The sequence below is a fragment of the Telopea speciosissima genome, chromosome 11, assembly GCF_018873765.1.
Source record: "Telopea speciosissima isolate NSW1024214 ecotype Mountain lineage chromosome 11, Tspe_v1, whole genome shotgun sequence".
NCBI lineage: Eukaryota > Viridiplantae > Streptophyta > Magnoliopsida > Proteales > Proteaceae > Telopea > Telopea speciosissima.
This window is the reverse complement of record NC_057926.1, coordinates 697,172-725,100: the sequence shown is the minus strand read 5'-3', so window position 1 is coordinate 725,100 and position 27,929 is coordinate 697,172. Positions and strand designations below refer to the sequence as shown.

Here is a 27,929-nt window from a genome sequence, read left to right as displayed (position 1 = left end):
AAAAATCGAGAGGGCTGCTCTTCAGATCAGAGGTGGCTTTGATACCATGTAAGCAGCACTGAATATGAATGCTTGAATGATCAGAATCGATCACCCAGCCCCTTTATTTATATTAAACAGAATTACAACTCATTCCTAATGAAAGTAGGAATGCCTCCCTTGCCTATTCCTACTAGGAATTCCCATTCCAACTAGGAATCCCAAAATAGAGATCGACTAAGGGGGAGAAATACAGAAAAAGAATAAAAAACTAAAAGATAAAATAAAAGATAAAACCAATAAACTAAAGGACTAAATTACCCCTATCGGGTAAAGTAGCCTATCTCAACAAACTGCATCAAGAAGAGACTACCCTCAGTTCCAATGACACAGTAGGGGGTTGGGTCCTCAATGAGACTCTTGTTGCAAGAAAAACAAGAATTCCTAATAATAGGAACTCCAAAATTAGTTACTTTAGAACTCCTAAAGATATATCCTTATGACAACACTTAAAATTTGATGCTCCCCTGGTAAGGCCTAATATTTGGAATTTATAATCCAGCTCATTATAAGAAAACACAACCCATGGCCCTAGAATATGAAACCAGCCACCATTCTCGAATTGCAATTGCTTCAGTTGATTTTGAGAATGTCAGGACAGGAACAATCTAAATTATTCCACAATTTCAAGGAATATAATAAAGCAAGAAGTTTATTTTGACATTGCCAGAGCAAGATATTCATAAGTTATTGACAATCTATCTTTTTATAAATGAAAAATATCATTGGAAAATGTAAAGAGAATTGGAAGACATTAACTATCAATGGACAAAGAGACTAAATATCTGTCATAAATCATTACCACATTACTTCATTTAACATCTGTGGTCGTAACTTGGAGGCCAGGCAGTCCAGGAAGTAGGGTGGAGCTGGGGGAGGTGAAGGGAGGGGCAAAGTTTTTGATACATTATGTTTATGGGCATGGAGAGGTAGGGGGCAAGGCACTTCATATACAGGATAGCCCCCTAAAATTTGAACATATCTGATGCAGAAGCCGAAACCATGATTTAATTGGCTGTTCTTTGATTTTCGTTGGAGCCTTTTTACTTTTCTTATGATAGGGTTAAAACAGTCTTTTTATATTTATTTTCTTAAGTTCTCCCTCCACGATTTTAGAGGGATAGGTGTTTTTTTTATTTTATTTGTTTAAGCTTATACTCCTATTTAGAGTATAAGTCTATTATGTTTTATGTTTGTGATTAGGATTCAGATTAGGAATTCCCACTCCTAATCTGACTAGGATTTGCTTTTAGATTGATTATTTGTAAGGCCTTTTGCCCCCCCCCTTTATTATAAGTAGATATTTCGTGGGAGGCTCCCCCACCTATTATGTTTTAAAATTTTCGTTTCTCTATACTGCTGCTATGACTGCCGGCTGTTGCTCTTTGAGAGTGTTCCTTGTGGGTAATATCAAGGATCCCCTTGTGAGTAATATCAAGGGCTAGGGCTGGAGGAATCCGGCGACTCCTTGCATCTCGCAGATCGGGAGGTCCATCTTCTCCTTCAATCAAGCTCTTCAAGGTTGCTGCCATTGAAGTTCTGCAATTCCAGTAAGTTTACAAATTTCTGCAACTGTATTCTTCCTTTCTTCTTCCTCCATCTAACCTAATCGATTTCCCCAAACCCTAGTTTCTCTAATTACATTCCAGCATTCATCCCTCATCCATGTTCATCACAAATTAGACCATAGCCTCCCCATTTCAGTTCCTCCACTCGACCCAACCAGCAGCCACAACTGTCCATTAAAAACCCTAATTCCCTCCCTCACCATTAAGACCTAAAACCCCAAAACCCTAGGATTCCCAGATCAACCACTTCTGCCCATCAATTCCCCTCCATATTCTGATCGAGTGTTCTTCCCCCTCATTGGAAAACTCGACCAGAAACCTGAGCCCATTCTCCCATTAAAACCCTAGATTCTTATCATCCATTAATTCGTTAAAACTCTAAATTCCAAAACCTTGACTTTCAGCCCTCCAATACTCATCAAACCTTGGCCGAATCCTCTCCTCTACCATTGGAAACCTCGACCTTAAGATCCTGCCCAAATTCCAGCCCTAAACCCTAAATCTCATATTCCCCTTCATTCCCAAAACCCGAAACCCTAAACCTAAATTTCTGAAATTCTAAAAACTTCTTCAAACCTAACTAAACTTAGTTTATTAGGACCCTTAAAACCTGCATATTAATACCCTATAAACACTACTACCATTAGTTAACCCTAACCCTAATTTCTGCCCTATTCAACCTAAGCTGTCCCAAACCAGCAGCCTTGTTAGGTGAACCATTCTCCTGGCTCCTAGTAGGACTTCTCCTACCTAGGACTACATCAAATTGGTATCACAGCTATGGAAGGACATGGCAGCCCTGCTGTGTATCCTACACAACCACCCCCACCCGATTCCCTTGCTGCAATCATGACTATGCTGCAGAAGAACTCCACAGACCAGCAAACTCTTGGTGATCGAATGACAGCCATGGAACAAAGACAAGCTGTGCCTATTGTAAACAACCCTCTATACGTAGAGGACGATAGACTCCAAGTCCGTTCGGAAGTTCATGGAACTCTGGGAAGGGATGAACATCACAGAGATCATCCCAGACGTCACAAGGACCACAGAGATCAGTCTAGACATGACCGAGACTACAGGGATCGACGTAGGTATGACAGAGATGACTACAGAGAAGACAGGGACAGAACTACTAAAGCACCTCGAAGACCTAACTTTGAGGAATATTTGAGGTCCTACTTCACTGGAGATGAAGCTACTAACCGGCGGTTCGATACACAGAAGGTCAAGCTAGAATTGAAAGAGTATGATGGGCATGGTGATCCACAAAAATTCTATGACTGGCTTGCTGCCCTAGATGATTACTTTGACTGGTATGATTTGCCTGAAGACCGAAAGATGAGACTGGCACGCACTAAACTAATTGGCTCTGCTCGAGAATGGTAGCGCAAGGCAGAGCGGGACATGGAACGTGAAGGTAAAACACCTACCAACTGGGAGGATATGAAGTATGATTTGAAAGAGAAGTACTTACCAAGACACTACACCGCTCAGATGCAAGATCAATTCAACTCCCTTCGTCAAGGGAACATGACTGTATCGAGTACATGCAAAAGTTTGACTCTCTCTCATCTCGCACTGACACAATAGAAAGTGCTACTCAGATGTTGTCCCGATTCCGGTTGGGATTGAGATATGATATTATTAGAGCTATTGGAGTTGTTGATGTTCTGGACATCAAGGACTGTTTTGAGAAGGCATTGAAGGCTGAAGAATTATTGGTTGGGAATAGAGGATTTGATTCTTCCACTGAGGGTACTGTCAAAACTTTTTCAGCATTCAAGTCTACTACCACTAGTCACAATCGAACTGGAAATTCTACTGCTGGTCCTACTCGATCAGGCTACTCTGCTGGTAGTTCTTCCCGTCCTCCACGTGCTGATCATAAAGGTAAAGCTCCCATGGACAGCAATGAACCCCACAAGTGTTTTCATTGCAATGAACTTGGGCACTATGCCAAAGATTGCCCACAAAAGTAGACCTGTTAATGTGGCTGCCAAGGCAGAGGAAACCTCTGAAGAGCATGATGAGCATGGCATATATGCACTACCCCCTGATAGTGATGAAGACTTAGACCGTCACCTTGAAGATCTAGATGGTGGTGCTCAAGGTGTCCATACAATTGCTCCAGTTCTCATGGATGATGCGGTTGATGGTGACAAGGTAATTGGGAATAGTTCACAGGGAGATAGTATCAAGCAAGTTGCTGTTCTTGAAGAGGTGGGGCTGAATGAGAAGGTTATAAATATTGAAGACCCTATGGAGGTTGAACACATTGATTTTGTGATGCCCCCTTGGTTCTTCGAAGAGAAGGCCCCACGACTTGAAGACCATATTCCCACTGTTATAACTTCAACAGAATTCTGCCAGGGAAGTGTTGAAGCTGCTGCCCACATGTTACTTCCTCCTCCTCATCACAAGGTTCGTGGACGAGTTTCTTCACACAAGCATGGTACGTGGGCTCCCATTCATGAAGTCAACAAGCTCAGCCCCAAGTTGCCAGAGTGTTGCACGGATTTCACCCATTCATCGGAGATGAATGTTTCTAAGTCGGGGAGAGTTGATGCAGAAGCCGAAACCATGATTTAATTGGCTGTTCTTTGATTTTCGTTGGAGCCTTTTTACTTTTCTTATGATAGGGTTGAAACAGTCTTTTTATATTTATTTTCTTAAGTTCTCCCTCCACGATTTTAGAGGGATAGGTGTTTTTTTTATTTTATTTGTTTAAGCTTATACTCCTATTTAGACTTTAAGTCTATTATGTTTTATGTTTGTGATTAGGATTCAGATTAGGAATTCCCACTCCTAATCTGACTAGGATTTGCTTTTAGATTGATTATTTGTAAGGCCTTTTGCCCCCCCCCCTTTTATTATAAATAGATATTTCATGGGAGGCTCCCCCACCTATTATGTTTTAAAATTTTCGTTTCTCTATGCTGCTGCTATGATTGCCGGCTGTTGCTCTTTGAGAGTGTTCCTTGTGGGTAATATCAAGGATCCCCTTGTGAGTAATATCAAGGGCTAGGGCTGGAGGAATCCGGCGACTCCTTGCATCTCGCAGATCGGGAGGTCCATCTTCTCCTTCAATCAAGCTCTTCAAGGTTGCTGCCATTGAAGTTCTGCAATTCCAGTAAGTTTACAAATTTCTGCAACTGTATTCTTCCTTTCTTCTTCCTCCATCTAACCTAATCGATTTCCCCAAACCCTAGTTTCTCTAATTACATTCCAGCATTCATCCCTCATCCATGTTCATCACAAATTAGACCATAGCCTCCCCATATCAGTTCCTCCACTCGACCCAACCAGCAGCCACAACTGTCCATTAAAAACCCTAATTCCCTCCCTCACCATTAAGACCTAAAACCCCAAAACCCTAGGATTCCCAGATCAACCACTTCTGCCCATCAATTCCCCTCCATATTCTGATCGAGTGTTCTTCCCCCTCATTGGAAAACTCGACCAGAAACCTGAGCCCATTCTCCCATTAAAACCCTAGATTCTTATCATCCATTAATTCGTTTAAAACTCTAAATTCCAGAACCTTGACTTTCAGCCCTCCAATACTCATCAAACCTTGGCCGAATCCTCTCCTCTACCATTGGAAACCTCAACCTTAAGATCCTGCCCAAATTCCAGCCCTAAACCCTAAATCTCATATTCCCCTTCATTCCCAAAACCCGAAACCCTAAACCTAAATTTCTGAAATTCTAAAAACTTCTTCAAACCTAACTAAACTTAGTTTATTAGGACCCTTAAAACCTGCATATTAATACCCTATAAACACTACTACCATTAGTTAACCCTAACCCTAATTTCTGCCCTATTCAACCTAAGCTGTCCCAAACCAGCAGCCTTGTTAGGTGAACCATTCTCCTGGCTCCTAGTAGGACTTCTCCTACCTAGGACTACATCAATATCACTCTCTACCAACCCGCTTGGAAATTACTCTTACAAAGAGAACATATATCTGTATGTTTGTTTTTCCTGCATAAAGACTAATTAGATTACAGTGTTGCCAGTAGGATCAGTGACCTGATTTGAAACACGTTGAAGGTTCATGTAGCCAATCCGAACCATTGGAGAGAGAGGGTACTTTGGATTGGCTGCATGCCAAATTTTATAGGCCATCTGTCATATGTCTCACTAAGTATTGGACTTCTCTTTCATTTTCAGCAATCAAATGTTACCAAAATATTGACTGATTTTTTTTAGTTTTTTATTTTGCTATGCCTCGGTTAGCACAATATGGGTAGAAAAAAAAAGGGCATACCCAGTGTACGAGGCTCCCGCCATTGCGGGGTTTGGGGAGGAACAGTGTGTATGCTGGCAACCCCGCTACACGGCGAGGTTGTTTCCCGACTTGAACCCGCGACCACTAAGTCTCAATGGAGCAACCATACAATATGGGTAACAATGGCCAACCAAATTTTGGTACCAAGAGAGAGTAATACGACAGATAACGCAACCTATTCACAGTGATTATTAGACCTGACACTTAACACCCAAAAGTCTCTGTCTTGGAGATGCACAGAAAAGCAAGAAAAGAAAAAAAAGTAAGAGGTCCCAGATTTCATTACAAACACTACCATCCATCATCTTGTATATGTTAAGAGTCAATACACTTCCATGCTTTAGGTGGTTAACCATAAGGATGGTTTAAGCAATCTTGCAAATGAAAAGTGCACTCCAAAAGGCTGAAATATAGCTATGCTTGTATATATAGGTTTTTTTTTTTAAATCGCGAGGGTGTTCCAGTTGAAGCCAAGGATGGTGGCTTTAGTCTCCTAGGCTTAAGAGACATTTCTAGGATCTGAAATTCGATTCATTTGGAGGTATTATATTTTTGAGTTGAGTAAAGATAGAATTAGTTCTGCCCTTGCTCAACACAGAAATATGGTTCCATTGCATTGAAATAACAACCATCTGGCAGTTCCAATATAGTGAACTTTAAAAAAGAAACCTGATAGTTATTTACATGAACCAAGAAGCATTGTAGAAAAATGAGCAGATGAACTAACCAGCCTTTCCCTTTGCAGTGCATTCAGAATTCGTAATGGAAGAGATACCAGTCCAACTGTCCAAATTATAACTTTACAGCATATACCCACTTGGAAGCTGATTATGGCCTTCACCAGAAGTATCCAAGTGTGGGCAGCTAGAAAAACTGCTCTCACGCCAAACAAACATATACTTTTGAACAACGAAAATGGCATTGTAACCAGGAGGAACATGCTTTTCCCTAATTCAAGAAATAGCCCCCTCTCCGCCATTATCTGCCAATATTCTCACTTCCAGTGCCTACGGAATTATTTATACTACCTCCATAAAGGTTGAAAACAAACCATTGAATCTCCCTATATGCTGCACACAGAACGATTGACAATACCACATCCAAGAAACTATATTAATACTAACAAAAGGAGTAATTATTGGAGATAATGATATAAATAAATATGCTATAAATATACTATATGTTACCCATCAAAATAAATGAATATACTGTATGTCAGAATTTGTGTGTAGTAAGTGGTGCACATAAATCATGTGATATTATCAGATTTGAGTGATCCAACACCATTAAGTTTAACCGTTTAGGTAAGTGAAGACAATCTTGAAATTAATAACTCTGAGCAGGGGTTCTTATTTCAAATGAAAACAATGGCAATTTGTTGCCCAAAAGGAGGCCTTTTCACTTTAATCCATCTTCTGTATAGGTGCAAACAAAGTTTAGTTTTCAACCAACTCCAGTATTTACAATACATCACATATTTTTTTCAATTGTTGTAGGTTCCGTAGCTGTCATGACGACTAGGCGAACCAAGACGTTGGAGGGGGGGCGCCTAGGCATGCAGTATAGGACTATGTAATATAGTAATGATAATTTTATAATGATGCATATATGCAACATAGAAGCCATATCAATGCAATAAGATATACTTATGCTAGTAATTACCTAATATAAGAAAACCAATATATAATAAAGCAAAGGATATAATATAAGCATGTTCACCAAAAGACATAACAATAAACATAAATCATGTAAACTCGTGAAGTGTCAACAAGGCGTGCTGCTGCCTGGACCCAAGAAAGAGCCTAGATGCCTAGGTGACGCCTTGACAACTATGATAGGCTTAAGTGTTTCAAGGAATGTGCCTTTCTTCCTAGAGTTTATGGATGCGCGGTGCCCAAAGTTTATGTAAAACAAAGTTGAATGAATTTCGCTTCCATAAAAATATTTTATTGAGTTTTCACATAAATAAACTTTCAGATTTAACGTAATATCTATTGAATCAGGTGTGCTTTCAGTGTGTGATTCAGGAGCCCTGCTATAATAACCCACAGCATCTTCAATTCATTTACCATTGTTTCATGGAGGAATTGCAACCTTTTAGAGAGCCAAAGGCCAAGGGTATCCCACATAGCCAAGAGGCTTCAAAACCGGAACTTGTAAATGATAAACACCAGGTCCACAGTCGAGTTTGGGTTTTAAGTTATTTCTATGTCATGGGGAGTACTAAAGTAACTTTGCTTTTTATGAAGAAAGAGTAAATCCTGGTTTTGTGGTCATTCTTATAAATCCTTGTCATAGTTCAAGTATTTAATGTTATTTCAACCTTTGTGCTTATAGTTCTGCCAATTTCATGCCTTCAGCGAAACAGAAATACTCTGCCAAGTTTCACCAACTAGTCAAAATTTCAAATGCTGCCCAGTACTTCAACCAATTCTTCTTGTGTTTCCATGCTGATTCATGTCCTATCAAGATAACTAAAAGTTTAGAAATCACATCAACCAATCACCTACTTTACAATGACTCCCATGAAATATGCACCAACAAACCGAATAATCTACAAAATAAGATTTATTTTTAACAAAAAGGCAAAAAGGGGGAAAAAAGTGAAAATTGAGCAACACGGTAAAATTGATCAATAGAAAACCCCACAAATTGATCATCACAGATCATAGTTACAAGCTAAATTCCAGCTGTCCTCTCTCCACACCTTGTACAATGACAGTGATAGTCTTCATCATAGACAAATTTAAAGCGGAAAATGCTCCAGATAACTTGGCAACTGGAAATAAGCCTACTGAAATCCCAAATATCCTAACCCATGATACAAGCATCTTCAGGATCCTATTTGCTCCCAGAAACATTAAATTCCGTCAAAAACCAACATTCACAGCAGAAAAAAGACCATGCAAATGATCATTACAAACTGCAATACCATGCACGACAGAACTAGGCATATGAAATAACTTGATTATAAGCAATCAAAACAGAACCCTTGTCATTTGTAGTCATGAGTAGTTATCTAACAGTCTATAAGCCTGAACCCCAAAAGCAAAATCTTCCCACACCAATAGCTAATTAAAAAGAATACGAGGAGCAAAAACCCAAAACTTCAAGAGGCTACAGAACCGATAACAAGAGATCAGGCAACCAAGATAGAGCTGGGTAGAGATACAATTACAGAACGAAATAAAAGGGACAATCTAAAATAAATGAAAGAGAAGTGACGAACACCTTTTTCTTCTTCTTCCTTTCGTCAATGGAGACGAATAGTGAGGGTCTGAGGGTGGCAGAGGCATAGATAAGGGAACAGGCTTATCAAGAGTCGGCGGCGGAAACCGAGAAAATGAAGGCGACACGTTGATAGCCATGAGCAGAGACACGTCGTAGAGTCGGAGGAAATAAGGAAGAGGGAGTCGTACAATATGGCTTGGTGGCGTTTTAACTCTTTCTCTTCACTGATATATATCCGAAACCCTATCCATTCTTTTATCACAAAATAGTGTGGAAATTCGTCGCCAGCGGTGCTTACAAATGAATATTGGCGCCAAGTGTGCAGACTGCAAGGAATCAAATTTTATGATTTTTTTTTTTTTTTTGGGGTAAAGGAACATCTTATTGAGAATAAGGCCGAGGCATCCAAGTTACAAAGGTCTTGAAGCCAAGAAGGCAAGGAGTGGAAATGGGCCATTCTCTCTTACATGGGATTGACAGCCCTCCAGGATAGGGAGTCACCCAGAGTGTTACTCTCCCTACATATGTGAGAAAAGGAGCATTCAACAAAATAAGAAGCCAGGTGACATATATCTTTAATAAACAGAGAGGCTTCCAGTGGCGCTTGGAGGTTATGATTCTTGATGTAGGAGATGAGAGCTGCATTATCTAATTCGACCTCCACTAAGTCAAAACCTTCTGAGATTGCATGGAGCATTGTTGATCGAACTGCTAAAGCCTCCCCTGTCAAGATATTGTTGAACCCATAAAGTTCAGAAACTGCTAGCTAGCAATCCCCCAGGTGGTTTCTAATTACAAAGCCCATTCCCCCAACTTGATCCTTAACCTTGGAGGCATTACAATTAATTTTAAACTTACCATGGGGGGGGGGGGGGGGGGCACACCATCGCACAGAGTGTCAATTAGGGGGGAATCTGTGCGAATTAGGGGAGAAGGTTCCACATAGGAAGCTGGGAACTGGGGTGGTGGAGTAGAGGACTTCAACCCAATGGCTTGTGTGTACTCACAGTGCGCAGCTTGGGCCGCAGCAGCAACTTCGATTGGGTTCCAGTTCCTTTGGTTGAAAATGAAGTCATTGCGGGCGATCTAGATGTACCACGCAATGAAGGAGATCAATCCCAAAACCCCTCTGTTTCCAGCTATAGAGCCTGTCTGAATTTCTTCCCAGGATCTAATCCATCTATGAATCTTAGGATTCTCTTCATTGGGGACAAAGTACGTTAAACTACTACTGAACCAAACCGCTAGAGCAAAGGGGCATTGAAGAAGGATGTGATCAATGGTTTCAGTTGTGGCTCTGCATTTGCTGCACGTTGGATCGATCCTAATCTGTCTTTGCCTTAATGATTCCCCGGTTGCCAAGCCTTGGTTGCAAGCTCTCCATAAGATTGTTGTTCGATGGCTATCACTGAGAGGGGGGGTGAATCAGTGATGTAAATTTTTCAATTTCTTCGCCACTTGGCACTGGTAATTACTGGGCGGATCTGAAAATAAACTACAAGGTCGTGTACACACCCCAGCCAGACTCAAAGGCTCTACCAAGTGTGTACACCCATTCTGCAGCCCACACACTCCAAATGCAACAATAAAGATATAATGCAAAAATCCACACGCACAACACAAGGTATACGTGGTTCGGCAAGTTGCCTACATCCACGGAGCAATGCCACTATGGGCTTCGTATTTGCTCAAATACTCAACTTCGCTGCACCTACAGCTGGGAGCACCCACACCCAAATTTTCTCAGCATAGAACTGAGAGGGCAATTAAGCCAGTACAAAAAGTACCCAATGCCTGAGAGCACCCACTCCCAGTATTTAGCACCCACTAAATACAAGACAAAAATCAATAGAGTTGGGTTTATATCAATACCCTACAAATAAACTCAGACTAGCTTAGGTTATCAACTTGTATCACCTAACACTAGTAAAAATAGAGAACACAGACAATCACAAAGAAAAATGGAAGATTGGAAGCCTTACAACCATTTGCCTGTACCGATCTCAGATGTGATGGAGCCCACTGGAACTACTAACTCTTCCCTTGCAATGAGAGACTTAGGTTTTCAAGTGCACACTGCCATAAGGGGATCACAGATTGCTCCTTTCTTCTTGTCTCTTCCTCTTCTTGTATTTCTTCAAGAACCAATCAAAAACCCCAATTTCTCCATAAATAGATCTTCAAAAACCATTGAGAACCAGCTTGATGGAACCCCACAATAGCCTTCTATTTCTTCAAAAATAAAAATGTAGAGAGAGAAATCAGATTCCATCTTCACCCATTTGGTTACTCTATTTTTCAAGCAAAAACCCCTCTTTCTTTTTTCCTTTTCTTCTCTTTTTCTTCCCTCTCCTTTCTCCTTTTTTTTCTTTACCACTCCACGGTTCTGTAGCTTCCTTTTTCACTTAGAGAAGAAGAAGAACCATTTCTCTCTTCTTTCTACAAAAGATCAAGTAAAAGACTAAACAGCCCTTTTTAGATGGGCCAATGGAATTTACATAAAAGGAATCTTCAATCAAGCATTGATTAAAATACTTCTCTTAAGGTAGAGAGAGATTGGCACAGTTTCCAAAGTGCTTTTTGAAGAACCAATCAAATGGTATTAAATGGAATCAAAGACTTTTTGAAAAGCTTTTAACTCATCCATTCACAACCTTCACGTGGGAGAGTAATGATTTCCTTTTTTTTTTTTTAAATCTCTTCAACTTTGATAATTTTAAAAAGAGCCCCTCTAACTTTACTTATTTATGTCATCATAGACATAAATTAAATTTATTTGCATGTAAACCCCTGAGACCAAAAAGTGATCTTAAGCTGCTGGCCGAGAGCAAAATTTGAAATCCAACTTTCCAGATTTGCTTCTAATTTGCGCATTCAAACGGAAAAAATCATAACTCCCTCATTTGACGTCGAATTGATGAACCGTTTGAACCATTGGAAAGAGGACTCGACGAACTAACTTTTTCTAGTTCAAACCTCTTTGAAATTCTGATGCAGGACCCACTGAAAAAATACCTGAAGGTAATACAGCCGCGGTGAGTTATGAAATAGGAACCCATAAGCCTCCAAACACTTTGTATCGCTGCTACCTATGCTTGTAATGCTCTGAACTGCAACCAACAACATTTTCTAAGCCACTGAACACTGTCATAGCCTCAAGACTGGCCACCTCATCATTGCTCTGTGCTTGATTGCCAACAATGACAACCCATATGCAACAAAGAAGTGCTTTATCTTTGGATGAGTTCTACAGTTCCATATACTTTTTCATACATCCGAATGGATTTCCTCTCCAGTGGAACAATGAGAAGTTGTAGCTCTAGACTCCAAAGACAGTTGGGCTTGATTACATAAGAGATGGTAAGCTGATTTAGTAGAGAACACTCCATTTCTTGGCAGTGCCCCAAACTTGGGTATCATTCTGAGGGAAGAGACTAAGCTGGATCTCTAAGACAGCTTTGGCATCAGATGGTTGGAGAACCTCATTAATAAGCACTCGATTCTAAGTTCTATTTTCCTCGTCAATCAGCTCAGCCACAGTTAAGAGTGTGCATCCATCCGGCTTGGGGTGTTTGATTTTAAAATCAGGAAGAGATGATACCCACTGATCTTCCCAGATATGGACATTCGCACTTGTTTCAATCTTCCAAATCAGACCATCTTCCAAGACCTTGCGCCCTTCAAGGATGCTACGTCAAGCCCATGATGGTTGGTGCCCAAGTTTGGCATATAGGAATTGAAGGTGCACCGAGGAAAGTAAGTGGCTTTCATAAAATGTCCCCAAAGAGAATCTGGTTAAGTCCATAGCCGCCATGTGACTTTTGATAATAGGGCTCGATTATGAAGAGTCGTGTCTCTAAGCCCTAAGCCTCCTCTTTCTTTTGACTTGCAAAGCCACTCCCAAGAAATCCAATTGATTTTGTTGCTTTGATCAAATTTTCCCCAATAGAAGTTAGAAGCCTCTTTTTCTATGTGATTATGGATGGTCTTAGGGAGTTTAAAATGAGACCTAGGGTAGTTGGATAGGGGAAGAGCCATTGACTTCAACATGACTTCATGATCCGCATGAGAGAGGAGATTGTGTTTCCAACTTTGTAACCGGCTAGCCGTTTTCTCTTTAACATTCTTAAAAACCTGAGTCTTTGAAAGCCCAAACTCTATTGGGAGTCCCAAGTATTTGGAAGGCCCCTCTCCATAATGAATGTTAGGAACGGTTGAGATCCACCTTTTAAATCTAGGAGGGGTGTTTGGGCTGAATGAGATGGAAGATTTTTATGAATTTATGGCTTGTCCACTGGCCTCACAATAGATATCAAGGCAATCCTTGAGGTTGCACACTTCATTAAGCTTAAGTTCTGAAAACAACAAGCAATCATCAACAAATAACAAATGAGAAAGTGGAGGAGCTCTATTATGAACCTTGATCCCTCTAACCAAAATCATCTCATCTGCATGGTGGATGATAGATGATAGGGCTTACGAGCACAAGATGAAGATGGCTGGAGAAAGGAGGTCCCCTTGTCGAATGTCTCGCAATGGGAAGACAGAGTCTCGGATTACCCCATTGACAAAGAGTTTGTAACTAGCCGATCTAATGCAGGCCATGACTAAAGAAATCCACTTGGTGTGAAAGCCCAATTTCAGCAACACTTCTTCAATGAAACTCCATTCGAGGCAATCATAAGCCTTCTCCATGTCCAGCTTCAAGGATATGAGCTTTTTGCTTCCCTTTTTCCGCTTCTTGATGTAGTGGAACATCTCATGGGCCATAAGAACATTGTCTGAAATCAATCTTGAGGGGACAAAGGCTGATTGGTTCGGAGATATAATATCAGTGAGGGCTCCATGAAGCCTATCAGCCATAATTTTAGTAATGACCTTGAAGGTAACGCCACATAGGCTAATCGGTAAAAAATGATTGACGGTCTCCGGGCTTGGGATCTTTGGGATTAAGCAAATCAGGGTATTGTTTAAATTACTGGGCATGTGACCTATTCTAAAAAAAGTTTGAAACAAAATCATAAAGATCAACACAAATAATTTCCCAATATTTTTGGTGAAAGGTCGGGGGAAGCTCATCCGGCTTTGAAGATTTTAGGGGCCCCATCGAGAACAAGGCTTTCCTAATCTCCTCCAAAGATGGGGTCGGGATAAGGCATCACTGAGCTTTTTGGAACAGATGGTTGGATCAAATTCAATACAAATTGCAAGGCTTCATGGTCAATATTTTCTGAAGAAAATAAAGCATTAAATTGGTCATGAAGGAGTTGATATACCTCTGACTCAGATTGAGTCCAGGCACTCGACGAAAGCCGAAGCTTTAAGATCTTGTTTGTTTGCCTTCTCTGAATTGTAGAGGCGTGGAAAAATCTGGTGTTGAGATCGCCTTCTTTCAACCATTGAATTGAATTTAGAGTTTGAGTTTTCCATTTGGTGAGAAAAATTTTCAGCCATTACTCAATAGATAGTACCTCCTAATTAACACTATCCGATTCCATCGGTCAATGAAACTTTCTATTATTATTTATGGATTTCCATCCTCTCAAGTGTGGTGCACTACCCGATGCACATTTAAAGTGCATCTGATGGTGGCCATTGCACCTGAGAGGATAAAAACCCTAGAACATGTTCTTGGCCATCGTTGGATGCATTTTAAAGGTGTACTGGGCATTGCATTGCACTTGAGAGGATAAAAATTTATTATTTGCAACGTAATTTGAAAACTCTCAACACTATCACCTAAATTGTCAACTAATAACAACTCTTTTTTTCTTCAGAAATAACCTTGACAAGTTATAGGGTCAGTGTTCTCTCTGAGGGAGCGTGGCCCCTGCGTGCACAAGGCCAATAAGAGCACACATTGTCATCTTGGAGTGTAGAATTTTCATCGTTCAGGGGGCGGGGCGGTCATTTCGTCCCCTTTGTGTCTTTGTCTGAGTGTGGGTGGTATGCATTTCCTACCATGTGGCAAACCAATGTGGCAAATTTAATGGGCTGGTAGGCACCATTAGCCTTATCTGAGTGTCAAGTTTTGGTCTAATTGGAATTGACTAATGGCTAGTGACAAAATAGAGCTTTAAAAAACAAATCCAAAATTTTTCAAAGGGTGGATGCTACTACAAGGAAAACTGAAAAATACATTAAACATATATGAAATGGTATATAATTGAATCTAAGTATGAGTTCGACATGATCTATCCAAAAATTATTATATAAAAAATAATAGGGAAAATATCACGTACCTCCCCTGAGGTATGACTTATGTACACTTTCACCCGTGAGGTTTGGGAAATTCCACGTACCTCCCTTGCTTTTCAAACTAAGTAACAAAAACACCCACCTCGTTAATTGTAGACGTTAAACGTTAGAATTTTGATTTAAATGGCCAAATTACCCTCGTCTTCTTCCCCAAATCGTTTCCGCAAAACATAAAACCTTAAACCCATTTTAGCGTTTCAAAACCCCACTGCCGCCTTTAGCGGCGTCCAAACCACAGGACCGACGGCCTGCATGTTACTGGCGAAGGATTGCCGTGCTCCGGCGACTGCGATGCTGACATCAGATCCCCGTGAAAGTGCGCGTAGAGCACTAAGAGAACAGCTTGGAAGCCTGCAAGAGATGGGGTTGGATCGTCAGACGCTGCAGATACGATGCAAGAGAGATAGACTCCTGTGACGAGAGGACTCAATCATTGCTCTGCAAATATCACATAATGGACTATATATGAAAAAATAACGCCAATCAGGGTTCATAAAAACCCTAATTCGTTCTAATTCGAAGCTTGCTTGTCGATAAATTAGTCAATCATAGAATACAGTACAGACAAGAGTCAAGAATAGATTAATGGATACAAAGTATACAAACAGAGACGAGAAGAGAAAAGAAAAGAAATCTTTCTCTCTTCTACAGTGGCGTCTTAAGATCCGAAAAGGGTAAAGAGTGACGAGGGGGACTGTGGGAGCATGGTTTCAGTAGGTATGGAGTAGAATCGATGGAATTGAGAATCATTCGAATCAGGATGTTCGAGTTCTGTTCAAGATGTACAAAGCCAAAATCGAATACAAGCCTCTTTTTCAAACCAGCCAAATTGAAAACCAAAATCCATTCGATTTTTATTTGATTTACACTAACCTCATTACAGAACTCCTCCACCAATTCTTTATCCTTCTTCTGCATCTTCCAATCCAACCTCTCCGAGAAAGCAAACATCGTCTCCTTCTGCTCCTAATTGAATTTGGTCTTGAACCGTTTCTGCCCGTCTGGGTTCGTTGTGGTTGCCATCGTCATTGTTGTTGCTGCAACTATTTGATGAAGAAGCCTCACTCTCCTTGGCCTGAGATGCCGGTAACTGTACACGTTACCGAATTAATGGTGGCCGGAGACCTGCGGTAGGGTTTTTCACGATTCCTGTTTTGGCCGCTGCTACAAAGTGGGCAGCAAGTTGCAAAATTTTTTTTTTTTAAAAGCAGTGAAAGGAGGGTCGCGGCACAAAGGTTGGAACCACTGCCACGATTCTTTGCCTCAGTCGGATCCTTCGCCGGATTCCTTAATTGCCGGAATCAGCTCCTGCTTTCACGTTTAGGATTGAAGGGTTTGGAACCCTAAACGATTTGGGGAAGAAGATGAGGGCAATTTGGTCACTTAAATAAAAATTCTAACATTTAACATCTACAATTAACGGAGTGGGTGTTTTTGTTACTTAGTTTGGAAAGCAGGGGAGGTACGTGGAATTTCCCAAACCTCACGGATGAAAGTGTACATAAGTCATACCTCAGGGGAGGTACGTGATATTTTCCCAAAATAATAATACAATGATTCTAGCCACTACCATGAGGCAGCGGCCATGGCGGGCAAAAGTGAAACACCAACAAAATCGGTTTTTTTTTTTTGTGTTTGTGTGTTGTTGAATGACATAAGGCAGCAGTCATGGTGGATAAAGCAACATTAAAACCCAAAACCCCATGAGTAAATCATAACCGCATGAAGGACCATGACAACCTCGTCCCTTCTTCTTGTTTTTGTCGGCTGCACCTGCTGGTTGCAGGCTTACCATCATAGATCAGCCCATGGCTGCAGGCATGCGGCCCGCAGGATCGTGCTTGCCACTAGGCGATCTCTGGTACACCGAGGTTACTCTATGGTTTGACCTACAAAGATGAATGATTAACAATAAAAGGGGGTTGTTGAAAGAGTTGCAACGACGGTTTTGTAGGGAAGAAGTATAAGAGAAACAAAAAGATGGGTTTCAGTTAGGTTATGGGTTAATGGGTTGGATTTTATTTATATTTTAGTTTAATATGTTCATGGGCTTAATCCAATTAAGTGACAGAACTAAACAAAAAACTAAGTCCATAATGAAACTCTGCCAATGTTTGTTGCAGGTCCCAAGCCAGATAATGGATGAGGGTTGATGCATCAAGTCGGCAGCTAGCAAAAAAAAAAAAAACATAACTAAACCCTTTTACATGGATTCCACAACCTTATACTATAAATGTTATGCTAGGGTGTTCCCTGATAAGGGTAAAAAATCAAAGGAGTTAGACGACTTTAAACTTGGTATACAACGATAAAAGTAATAGAAGTGGAGTGAGTATAGTAGTAAATAAAGAATTAAAGAATGATGTGGTGGATGTTAAAATATTCGAACATAGGATTATATCCATCAAGCTTGTGTTGGAGAAAGAGGTTGCCAATATAATTAGCGCCTATGCACCTCATGTAGGATTGGATGAAAGTAATAAGTTACAATTTTGGGAACACATGGATGGATTAGTTCAAGGTTTTAGTAAAGGAGAAAAGATTATTATATGAGGTTACCTGAATGAACATGTTGGTAAAGATCGTTGAGGCAATGAAGGTGTACATGGAGGATATGTTTTTGGAGAGAGAAACGTGAAAGGGATCTCAATGTTGGATTTTGTTGTGGCTTATGATTTATCCATTGTAAACACTTACTTTGAAAACAGATATGATCATTTAGTTACCTTCAAAACTGGACATAATAGTAGTCAAATAGATTTCTTCCTAACAAGAAAGTCTGATAGACATGTAAGCATTGTAAGGTTATACCAGGGGAGACCTTAACCACCCAACATAGATTAATGGCCATAGATATGTGCCTCACTACACAGAATCGTAAGAAAGTTGAGCCTATTTTCCCTAGGATAAGGTGGTGGAGTGTAGACATCTCATTTTGTCATTTCCCCCTGGAGGCTTCTCGTGACGATGATGAGCATCCTCCATGGTGTAGAGCTGATGTATCTATAGTTGTAGCGCAAATGTGCAATTCTTGACTTTATCCACAGATCGTTCACCCATAACACCCCTGAGAGGGAAAACCTCGCAAACCTTTACTGAAGCAAAAAATAGAGCCCCAAGACACTCCAAACTACCCCTAGAAGGGCTAGCCCCGACCCAGTCCACTTTGGAGCCAGTCTGGCTCAGCACAGAACCAGCCTAGACAACCCTAAAAGCCCTATACACTCAAACCTGGAACCGACATTCGAAGGCCCTAAGTCGACATTGACCTTACCTTCCACTAACATTGACCATTCCCTCTTCAATGTCGAACAGAGTTGTTTGAATGTCTATTCCCCTTCGACACTCAAAATCATTCCAACCAACATCCAAAAATACCCCCACCGAAGTCAATAGTTATTCATTGACAACAACTTGATGTCGACGTACCCCCTCCTTGATATCAACTTGATCCCACTTCAATGTTTATTCTGTGCAAATCTGAGACACACAAACTTGTCATATCTAACTCTGATTTCACTTCCTTTCCTAAACAAGTTCGTATTTGGCAACTTGGATGCGCATTTTGGCTCTCTTAGGCCCCGAGAAACCCTAACTTTGGCAACAAACCACTTGCCCACACCACATTGGCCGTAGCTTTAACCAAACACCCACCGTCGATTCAAAGACACCTATTTTGACGCTTCACTAGTGATCTAGATCAAACTTATGGTCCAAACAGGAATTTGGGAGTGCACACATCCCTCTACAACTATAATTACAACCGCTCTCACATTGAGGAGGGTCCTTAGATTTTTAGTTCTTAGTTCATAGCTTAAAAACACCTACACTTGGTGATTTTTGAGTACTATGACAAAGTGTTGTCCAAAGGAGAAGAAGAGCAACCCATACCAATGGCAACACCACCTCCAAACACCTCTCCCTTGAGTCACAAAGGGAAGCCTCCACCCTTCTTCAGTTCGAGCTTCTTTAGTTAGGTAAGATTTTCCCTCTTTACTTTGTTTAACCGATTTTATCACCTTCTTCTTCTCTTTTGTTTTGCATCTAAGCAAAGGGGTGTGTGATCTCATCTTTCTAGATGGTGATCACACACATCCTTGTTATTGTTTTCTCTTACTTCCTTATTTATCTTTCCACACATGATCCTCACCCCCTTAATGTTAGGATTCACATGCATTTCCCTCTTTTCGCTTCTTGTCTATCATGTTCATATGATTTGATATATTTTTATTCCATGTCTCGCCCTTACTACGCAGTGTTCACTATGTCCATGCTTTCATTCATCCATGATTCCCAATCTATATGTTCATTCATGCTTATTAAGTTCACATCTCTTCACATCACTACGTCTTATTTTTGCATGTTTGCTTGTAGACTAGGCTTTTCTTCCTCGTCCATATATCTATCACTTTTGTGTTCTTACGTTACATTTTACCATCTTGTTCATGCATATTAGTTTCACTTCGTTTATCACGATTCTCCATGTTCATCACTCACATCACATGTTTGTCATATGCTTAGTCTTACCTTACCTTATTGTTATTATTTTTCTTTACTTTCCTATATATTAACCTTTACCATGTAGCCAAACTTCCAGTTATGCTCCCTTACCCATCCTTGTACTTTAGATTTTACATTTCTTATGCATTGCCTTCACACCCAAAAGCATGCTACACTCCTACCTAGCCAATTAATAGGAAGACCGGCTTGACCAGTCGGACTGGGGTGCCTAGTACCTTTCTCGGACCATAAATATGACCCTTACCCAGACCATTGGACCGATCTGTCCTCAAAGATCCTTACAAGAGAGTCATTTTTACATTATGGGTCCTAGACCCTCCTCTAGGTGGTGGCTCTTACATTCAATTCACATCTCTATTTCTTCCCCAAAGAGGGATGGGGTGGAGGACACATGGCGATTTACCCCGGCCATGGTTGTTTGTCCCTCACATGGAGTTGGAAAGGAGATACTTTGAAATCATTTTGATGAAGTGGTTAAACAAGGAAAGAGAGACTTTCATGGAGACACTAATATGATATGGAATGAGATAACTACTTGTATTAAAAAGGTTGCATCTTGTCGTCTATTGCCTCCTGAGTCTGCTCCTCCATCGAGGTTTTCCACAGGAATGCTTGGTATGACGGGAGCGCGAGAGACTGATCCTGCATTTTTGAGGGTCAAGATGAGAGGAAGTGGTGGCTCTAGTCTTAACCATGGTTTTGAGCTAAAGACCAATTACTTTGCAGTCGTTCCCACAGATGGTGTCAATTGTTGCCGCCAAAAACTGACTAGGGTAACGTGGACAAGCGTTTTTGCGAGATTAAGAAGTAAAGAGCATAAGAAACCACTGGTGGGGACTCTTTGATGCTTAAGTCAGTTTCTAGGACAACAACACGAATTTGCAAAGTAGCGGTGCAAGGAATTAAAAGTGTATTTGATCCCATCCTTGGAGGTTCGCCAATATATTTATAGGATGATACTAGAGTTCTTGTTGAGAGGTGGTGTTTCGGATCCTACGATGGTAGGTTTTCTCTGTAAGGTAGGTAAATCCTGAGTCTACCATGCAAGGAAATCATCTTGAAGAGTCCTGGAGGGGAAGTCTGACTATGGTGAAGCTTTCCCAAGCCATTTAGGAGGAGGATCTTGATGTAAAAATGGAAAGTAGTGGATTCCACAAACTAAGGAGGATATTTGACAGTTGTCTCCAGGCCACGTGGCGACTACTCATAGGGTCAATATTTATCCATATCAACATCAATAGAGCAGTTTCTACATTCTTAAAAATTGAAGTCGAGAGCTTACACAACCTTGACTTCACTGCCCACTTATGGGCAATAGATACCTCATCCCTTGTTTTCTTTTAAAAATGTACAACTTCAAAACATTCCATAAGCTTCGAAACATCCTACAATAAATTAATATCTCCCAATGCCACCCTTTCATATTTGCTTGCTTGAGCCATTCTACAACCTCTTGACAATTTGTCCAAACTATTGCATGCATCCACCCCTACTCTTTTGCTCTTTGTAGCTCTTGGTACATTGTTCGAAGTCCTGATTCCTACAAACTCCCTATTGATGTGTCTATCTCTCTCAATTCTCTATGTTCCGAGTCTTAAAATCATGAATCCTACTTTATCTTAAGCCAATGAGAAAATTCATAATAAGACAAAAATTCATTGTATTTAAACTAAAATGTGTGAAGATAGTATTTTCTACTCTCCTTATATAGAAAAGAAAAATATAATAAGACAAAAAAAATGATAACTTTTTTTGGTTCAAATGAGACTATTTATTACCACGTGTGGGGCTCATGGAGGATGGGTCAGAAGCCTCAACCAACCATGGAGTGGATAATGGCCAATCTATCATACACGGGATAGACAGGGCCTTCCTGGCTAGAGTGTCTGCTAGAACATTAGCAACTCTAGAAACATAGGAGAAATTACAAGAGTTGGAATAAGGGACTAGGGAACAAATGTCTTCGATGATACTATGGGCTTGGATAGGGCGCGGGCTAGAAGGATTGACGATAAGCTGGATCTCCCTCACATTGTCCGATTCCACCTGCAAATCCTCGACACTGAGGCTGATAGCATCTAGGAGGCCAGATCTAATAGCTATATCTTCCCTCTTACCAATATATCATCGAGGGAGCAAACCACTGATCTTGCGCTTGAGATAACTCCTTCATGGTTTCTGATAACCAGGCCCAGCCCACTCTTCTCCTGATCTGTAGACAGAAGGGCTGAAACAGGGCTGGGTTGGGCCGGGCTTTTTAAAATCCTAACCCAGACCCAGGGTCTAAAAACCTCAACCTAGGCCCAACCCTGCCGGGCTCAGAACAACCCAGACCCGCCCTGATTGGCTCTGATTGGGCCAAGCCGGGCTACTTTGGCCCTAATTGACCCTGTTCCTAACCCTATCCTATTTTGCTATTTTTTCTTCATAAAAATTCAAATTATAATATAACCCAGACAAACTTATAAGGGTGCTGAAGAAGAAAAAGGGTGCAAAACAGGTAAAATAAAAAGGAAAGAAATAATTAATGGAATATAATGAATTGTTTATCATCTGGATTATATTATTTAGGTGCCCAGCCAACAACGTTATACTGGAAGGGGGAAACAAAAGAAATCAAGATTATTCAGGCACTAGAAGTGCACACATGATATGAGCCCACCGCCAATCTGTTGTGGGTTTCAAGGCTCCTATTTTAATGGGACAAAAACAACAATAGTAATCTGCATTTAAAAGAATAATTTACATGAATGAGAGAAGAAAAAATGAAGTTGAAAGAGGGGTCAGTAATGAAGTATAATGGATACTTACCAAAAAAAAAAAAAAAAAATGAAGTATAATGGATGAGGAGTATGAACGTGTTGCACTCTCCTACTCTTTACCTCTAAAAAACCTAAATGATAGGGGAAATACCGAAATAGGAAAATGGGAGGAAACCTAAAGCAGTAAAAAAAGTGTAAAACCTTAATAAAATCAGGGCTAAAATCAGGGTCGGGCTGGGTCGAGCCGGGCTCAGCCTGAGGCCTGGCCCAACCCATCCCTGACCCAGGCCTGAAAAAATGAACCCTAACGTGTCCTCAGGGTTGAAAACTTTGGCCTAGGTCCTGTTCGGGCTCAGGGCGGACTCGGGCCTACAGGGCTAAATTCACACCCCTAACTGACAGGGATGCATCACAATTCAACTTCTTAAAGAGACGGAACGGGGATGGGGGCGGGGGTGGGGGGACCTTTATCTCTTGAGGTTTGTTGATCAGTACGATTATGTGGTTGCTCTCATAGGGGGGCTGAAATGACCATTCCACCCCTTAACAGAACACACTGCCCCAAGTTGGGTCCACCCCCCTTTTATTAGAGGCACTAGGAAACTGTACCGGACAGAGGAACTTTCGGTGATAGAAATTCAGGGCAAGAACGACCAAACTGAAGGAATTACTGTGGACTTGGCATTGACGGAATGAATAATGAGAAGTTTACGTGTTCTCTTTTTAAAATATTTCTAGCCATCCAAACACAGCCTAAATTCTATATGTAAACCGTTAAATACGAGAACAGAGGTCTCTAGAAACCTCCTCCTCCCCATCACTAGCAGTCGGGGAAGACAACAAGGGAGAAGTGTCAGCAGGGGAAGACGACCCCGAAGAGGACTCCCCAGAAGACCCAACCACAACAGTGGTCGGATCAGAGTCGCTAGACGACGACATGAATAGGCAATGAAGCAGGCTAGCTAGTTATTCAAAACGACGGTCTCCCAAAGCCAAGCAACCAACGCAAGAAGAGGGAGGCCAACCTGCAACCATTAACGTGCAGACCTATCCGGAATGGTACCATAAAAAAAAACAAAAAAAAGAGAAGAAGAAGAAGAAAGAGAACACACCAGGTGCGGATCGAGGCCGGGCGCTGATCGAGGCCCAGGCGCAAGTCGAAGCCGAACGCAGATCGAGGCACGGGCTCGATCGAAGCTCGGGTGCCTATCGAGGGCACGGTCGAGCACAGGCGTTGATTTAGCACGGGCGTGGATTTAGCCTAGGCATGGATCGAGGCCGCAGTCGAGCACAGGCGCAGATCGAGTACAAGTGTGGATTGAGCCCAGGCGTGGATCGAGCAGGCGCGGACCAAGCATGGGTACTGATTGAGCCCAGGCGCGGATCGAGGACGCGATCAAGCACGGGCGCGGATCGAAGCCCGGACGCGGATCGAGCAGGCGCGGACCAAGCACGAGCGCAGATTGAGCCCAGGTGCGAATCGAGCACGGGCGCGATCGAGCACCGGTGTGAATCGAGCACTGGCACGATCGAGCACCGATGTGAATCGAGCACGGGCGCGATTGAGCACGGGCATGAGTCGAGCACGGACACGGTCGAGCACAAGCGCGTCAAGCAAGGGTTGAGGCACGAGTGATAAATGCGTAGCACAAAGGGCAAGACTTTGAGTACGATGCTAAGCAAGCCACCAAAGCAAGGCTAATGGCCAAGTGAAATCAAGCAAACAAGTAAAAGGCACTACTATTCATTATGACCTAGGAACAAACACATGGGGGCACAATAAATAGTAACCAAGCTCAAAACCCAAGCAAAAGGGGAAGATGCAAAAAATCAAGAGGTGAAAAAGCAAGAGAGAGAGGAAGAGAAATGAGAAGGAAGACAAAGACAAGAGCATATATCTACAAAAAAGAAAAAGAGAAGAGATAAAGGACAATAAGATGGGAGAGGAGAGGCTTGAACCCACAACCTCTCCCTCACCAAATAATTTGCAGGCACACCCTCCGAGAAGAGATTATTTGTCGTAAACCCCTTAATTGGTACAAAAATGCAAAGGATACTCTCTTGAGCACTCCGTTACAAGAGTGGGGGGCAAATGATAAACCCAAAATCACCCTAACCAATCAGGGATTGCCACGTGTCCTAACCCAAGAAGGAGAGCCAACTCAGGACCAGAACAAAACAGGCAAACCAAGGAGAGAGTCGACCCAAATCGGACACGGGCGGGGGCCACACACCCCGGGCCCGGACCGCTTGACCCCGGGCACTGATCTACGCTGGGCGCGGACTACCCTGGGCGCGGACCGAACCACGGGAGCGGACTGCCTTAGCCCGGATAGAACCCAGGGCACGGACTTCCCTGGGCACGAATAGAACCCGGGAGCAGACTACCTGGGCGCAGACTGGAGACTCTGGGTGCGGATCTCCTCGGGCGCAGTCTCCCTCGGACACGGCGACAACCACCACCATCAACAGGACAGGTCACATCACAAAGGACTCTAGGCCACCGCCTATCAGTCACGTAATCTGAACGAACCCATACACTGGGAACCTGATCTACTACGTAGATAGGTTTAACCACCAAGGAAACCCAGTCTATCATGACACTACACGGAAAGATAACTATCAAGTCTATCGGGACACTACGTCTCACGGGAAGACAACCAATCAAGGATGAACCCTGCTACTCAAGGACTCTATTAACTACGAAGACTACTCATCGTCAACCAGGACTCTCCACACCGCCATGCTCTACTATAAAAGGAAAGGTACTCAGCCCCATCGAGGGACATCTTAACTCATCTTGAATACTATTATTCATCTGTTTGCTCTAGAGATCTGACTTTGACATCGGAGAGTCCTAGGCCGGAACCACACTGGTTATACTTTGTTTTCTGTAATTTTCACTATGTTTTTAGGGAGATCAACATGTTAGCTGATTCCCTAACTAGGAAGCCACAACAGTATGACCTAATTCCACTCCATGAATGGTAAAGTCTTGTATCTTGTCAACGAGTTTGACACGTTCTTCTAAATAAATTGGCTTCTACCAAAAAAAAAATCTAAATTGAACCCAAAATAAATATAATGATTGGATAAATGTAAAATTTTAAAAGAAAACGAAAGTAGTTTGCCAAATACTATGCACAGAATACGTGTTCCATGAGGGTAATCAATATTAACATTACCAATGTCATTCATGGCCATGCGCGAACACATGACTTTTTTTTTTGGTAATGGCGCGAAACACATGACTTTAACTATATAAATAAATTATAAGAGTACAATAAAATAAAAAAATAAAAAACTAAACTATAAAGGTAGCACATATAATTTGGTTATATGAATGCTCCATTTTATTGGACGTGAAAATGGAAAAAACAAAAAGGAGAAAAAATATTTTCAAGGGTATAGATCCCTTTTAAATACTGATACTCTCCTCTTTTTCGTATTCATTGTAGGCAGGACTAGTTACTAACTGTGAAGTTTTTAAGAAAACGGACAGACTTGGGCATCATCGTATCACGCTTTGCTCTTGCTCTGAAACTTTTGGTTTTTTTAATCAAGTTTTGTGGTCGCCATTGATGCTGTCTTTGGAGTGGATGGGACGGCCAGGTAGGTGCTTCGGCTTTTCCGGAAGAACGAGGTGAACCCCAGGATCATGGTGACTGAAGGAAGTGTTGAATAGAATGGAGTTGTTAACCCCTTGTACGTTACTGTTAACAAAAGCACGCGAAGGCGTCGCTGTTACTTTCTTGTCCTCCATGACGGATTTGTTGTCCTCATCGCTGCTACTGCTGCTGCTGTTACTGTTGCTACCCACTTTTTTGCCATGGATTCCAGTTCTCTCCGCTGTGTCGGGTTTCTTCTTGTTGGAGCCGACGATTTCCATGTAGGCGCCCTTGTTCTCACCAGCTAAGGTGATCACCGTCATCCCCACTTTCTCCTTATCCTTGATGGCTACGTCTCTGCTTCCTCCTCCAAACTTCCCATTCTTCAAGCTGTCAATGGTTTTGGTAGCACCAGGCGTCTGCATCATCTTAGGCTTCTCCTTTTCCTCTTGGAGGACCACACTCTTCTTCTCAGCAACTACGGGTGGTTCGGTTTCAGGCTCTAGCTGGGATGGTGGCAGTGACAAGGGAGATGGAGGAGGTGCAGAGACTTGTGGGGGTGAGGTCTGTGAAGAACGCTTGAGGATCTTGGGAGATTGCCGCGGTGGACTAATGTTTGTGGTCACCTGAGATGGAGGAGGGACTTTGGGTGCGTGAGGAGGAGATGGCAGGGAAGAACCTTTGGCCGCAGGAGAAGATGCTACAGCTTTTGCAGGTGTTGGAGAAGGTAGTAGCAAAGAATAGGACGACTTGGATGCCGCTGGAGATGGTGGTAGCGAAGAAGAGGGTGCCGGAACCTTTGGGGGAGATGGTGGGGGCGAAGAGGCTGCGCGAGGTGGAGGTGAAGTTTGGGGCTTAGGTGAAGGAGGGGGAGGGACTTGTGCAGGTGGTGGAGCAGGTGAGCGTGGCTGAGGTGGTTGAGAAAGAGGTAACAAAGAATAGGACGTCTCGGGTGCCACCGGGGATGGTGGTAGCGAAGATGAAGAAGAGGGTGCCCGAAGCTTTGGGGGAGATGGCAAGGATGGCGGTGCTGGGGACGAAACGGCCGCTGCACGCAGTGGGGACGAAGTTTGGGGCTTGGGTGAAGGAGGGGGAGGGACTTGTGTGGGTGCTGGAACAGGTGAGCGTGGCTGAGGTGGTTGAGGCTGGGGCTGGGGCTGAGGAGGAGGAGGAGAAGGGAGTGTTGGTGGTGGAGGAGGCCTGATTGGCGTTGTAGGTGCAAGGACAAGAGGAGGCCTTGGCTGGGGAACGGCGAGAGGTTGTGGTTGAGGAGGTGGGGGTGGCGGTGGCTCTCTCCGGATTTGAGAGACCAAGCGGAACCATGGACGAGTCGGCTGGTTCTCCATAGTTGCTTCAAATTGGTTAATCGATGTGGTGAGACGAAGAGACACAAGTAGTTACACTAAAGCGAACACATGAACCTACACATTGAGAATTGCACCTGGACGGTAAGCTCTTATATAGGGAATGTGAAAGTTGAAAGAATGCATGTGAATCAGCCACCCGACAAACTAGAGAGAGAGAGAAGTATCTGATTCGGGGAGGGGGGGACAGGTTGCACCTAAGAACCTTAAAAGTAAGATTGGTATCATATGAGCTATAGTGGTTTGGGTTGGAGATGTCCGTCCGTCTCTCTGCTGGTCAACAG

The 27,929-nt window shown here is 42.3% G+C and overlaps 3 protein-coding genes across 3 annotated transcripts in view; all 3 read right to left on the bottom strand.

Moving 5' to 3' along the window:
* Positions 1–6,900, bottom strand: part of LOC122644641 — a 55,532-nt gene extending 48,632 nt beyond the window's left edge. The window contains exon 1 of the mRNA XM_043838021.1: positions 6,629–6,900. Coding sequence (XP_043693956.1) covers positions 6,629–6,880 — 252 coding nt within the window. The 5' untranslated portion in view covers positions 6,881–6,900. The remainder of the gene's footprint in view (positions 1–6,628) is intronic.
* A 6,512-nt stretch (positions 6,901–13,412) lies between these two features.
* Positions 13,413–13,995, bottom strand: LOC122646144. The gene is made up of 2 exons (XM_043839636.1): positions 13,693–13,995; positions 13,413–13,487 (listed from the first exon to the last, which is right to left on the bottom strand). The coding sequence occupies exons 1-2, from the start codon at positions 13,993–13,995 to the stop codon at positions 13,413–13,415; spliced, it is 378 nt and encodes a 125-aa protein (XP_043695571.1).
* A 12,156-nt stretch (positions 13,996–26,151) lies between these two features.
* LOC122646142 (vegetative cell wall protein gp1-like) lies at positions 26,152–27,627 on the bottom strand. The gene has a single exon (XM_043839635.1). The coding sequence runs from the start codon at positions 27,625–27,627 to the stop codon at positions 26,233–26,235; it is 1,395 nt and encodes a 464-aa protein (XP_043695570.1). The 3' UTR covers positions 26,152–26,232.
* Positions 27,628–27,929: the final 302 nt, after the last annotated feature.

Excerpts from the sequence above, each read along its gene's own strand:
- LOC122646142 (XM_043839635.1), bottom strand. The coding sequence starts at position 27,627 with ATGGAGAACCAGCCGACTCGTCCATGGTTCCGCTTGGTCTCTCAAATC.
- LOC122646144 (XM_043839636.1), bottom strand. The coding sequence starts at position 13,995 with ATGGCTGATAGGCTTCATGGAGCCCTCACTGATATTATATCTCCGAAC. Across the intron at positions 13,488-13,692 it reads ACAAACTCTTTGTCAATGGG|AACTTAAGCTTAATGAAGTG; the intron begins GTAATCCGAGAC and ends TGTTGTTTTCAG.